Source organism: Seriola lalandi, unplaced genomic scaffold (genome assembly GCF_002814215.2).
Source record: "Seriola lalandi dorsalis isolate HSWRI2012SDOR001 ecotype SW California unplaced genomic scaffold, Sedor1 jcf7180002049741, whole genome shotgun sequence".
NCBI lineage: Eukaryota > Metazoa > Chordata > Actinopteri > Carangiformes > Carangidae > Seriola > Seriola lalandi.
Window position 1 is genome coordinate 10,325 of NW_019520294.1, and position 2,160 is coordinate 12,484.

Genomic DNA, 2,160 nt, shown 5'->3' on the forward strand with positions numbered 1-2,160 from the left:
CCCTCCCTCCCCCTCTCCCTCCCTCTCTCTCTCCAGGGTCAGTTCGAGAGAGCTTGTGAGTTCTTCCTTCAGGGTTATGAAGTGGCCTGTAACATAGAAGACGTGGCTCTGCTGCAGAAAGCACAGGTTCATGTTTTGAAATGTCTCTTCACACTGTGTCACAGCTGCTGGTTCATACAGAAACATTACTACTGTCACATTTCATACCATTACTCTTGTCATTGGATTTCCCACAACAAAGTATCTACAACGTCCATTTAGTGGCTGATCCGGAGGTTATTTTTCATTTATTTGTTTACCTGTTTATTTAACAGACATCATACAGACACATGTGCTGAACTACAGATAAACATTGCAGTAGATGTGATGTGTATTGGATGTCTCAACAGAATCAAGATAAAAACAACAGGACAGATAAAACTGAGTGTATCTAAAGACGTACATGTGTCTGTGTTCCTGACTGTAAACACTGACATGCAGCTGTGAATGAATAGAGGAAATGTTACGTGTCGTCATTTCTTCTGAGCACTTGAAGGACGTCTCGTTCATGGTTGTGTGAAAGCTGAGTCTCAAAGTTCATTCTCGATCTTGGAAATGGCAGATGAGGACACAGTATTGCAGAAAAGCATGTAAAATGATTGAAAGCTCCAGAACAGCTACTAATGGACCTTGTAATGAGATTATTTTTTTGTCTTCAGTGTCAGAGTTTATCCAGCGTCCACTTCCTCCTGATTTATGTTACCAGCCGTTCATCTGTCTGTTTGTGGCTCTGTGTGGACCAGGTGTTGGTGGGCAGCGCCCGCGCTCGCTGCCTGATCAGAAAATACCGCGCTGACGTGAAGTCGGCCACGCCCACGGCCCTGCGACGACTGGTGGCCTGGAAAGACACCAGAGGATGTGAGGAGTTCAGTCCAGACTCTACAGATCCTGCTGCTGGTACTAACTCCTTATCAGACAATGATCCTGGTGAACACCAGTAAGACCAGTACATTCTCCTTTATTCCTAAAACACACTCTAATGACAGCTGTTTCATTTATTGAATAAATCATATTCTGTAAATGTGTTTGATATAATCTCATTCCCTTGTTAACAGTCAAATTAGTGACTTAATAAATACACAAGAGACGTGTAAACCTGTATTTCCTCCTGTTGGAGAGGAGCGTCACCTAATCCCATTCTCACCATGATCTGAGCTAATCCCATCTAATCTGCAGACTAACACATGTTGATAAAAGAAAGGCATTGATCACTGATCTCGTCTGACTCTGGGTAAGAGAAAACAAACAAACCAAAGATTGCTCTTAATACTCGGCTCAGTTCAAACACATTTCAATCAAAAAAACATTTCAACAATTTCAATAACAAGTTCAGTTTTCCCCCGGGTTTCACTGTTGCTGTGAATCCAGCACGTTGGACCAGAGATATCTCAACATGTACTGGATGGAGTGTGAGTTGGGAGATGAACAGAAACCTGGTCGGCTGGAAGTATGACATGTCAGACTTTCTCCCGAGCACATGAACGCAGCATGACAGTTAACAGCTCTAAATGATGTAAAGCTGGAAATGGCAGCACCAGATCACAGCTCCTGTTTGTACGATAATTAGCTAATAAACAGGTTTATAAACCATGTGGACAAACAGAAGAGCAGGCGGCCACTCCTGCTGTCCGTCAGCAGAGCAGAGGAAACGACGAAGAGGAGGAGGAGGACGATGAAGGTCTAAATATCTCATCACAAAGGAACTCCATTACAGCTAATAAAAACCATGATGCTGAAGTTAAACTGTGAACTGTTCTCTTCTCAGGTTCAACAACTATTATTATTCCAACTTTCTTTTTTATTATTCAACTTCATGTAAAACTTGTACAGCTTGTGTTTTAATCACATTAAATTTTATTTGTTCATATTCTTTAATACTCATTATTTATTTGATAAATATCAAATATAATTTTGATATTTGATAAATATAAAATAAACATAATATTTATAATATATCATATAAATATAAAATAAAAACATTTTCAGTTCATTTGTTTACTTATTTGTCAAAATAGTTAATTTGAATGTTTTTCATTTATTTGTTTTTAAAAGCATACATATCATTATTACATAGGTAGAAAATCACCCAAATGACACACACATATTTTCTATATATATATC

General features: G+C 39.0%; 1 protein-coding gene across 1 annotated transcript in view; it reads left to right on the forward strand.

The window, feature by feature from the left end:
- ttc29 (tetratricopeptide repeat domain 29) overlaps window positions 1-1,855 on the forward strand; it is a 6,136-nt gene extending 4,281 nt beyond the window's left edge. Inside the window, exons 11-12 of the mRNA XM_087171707.1 lie at window positions 37-126; window positions 783-1,855. Coding sequence (XP_087027833.1) covers window positions 37-126; window positions 783-980 — 288 coding nt within the window. The 3' untranslated portion in view covers window positions 981-1,855. The remainder of the gene's footprint in view (window positions 1-36; window positions 127-782) is intronic.
- Window positions 1,856-2,160: the final 305 nt, after the last annotated feature.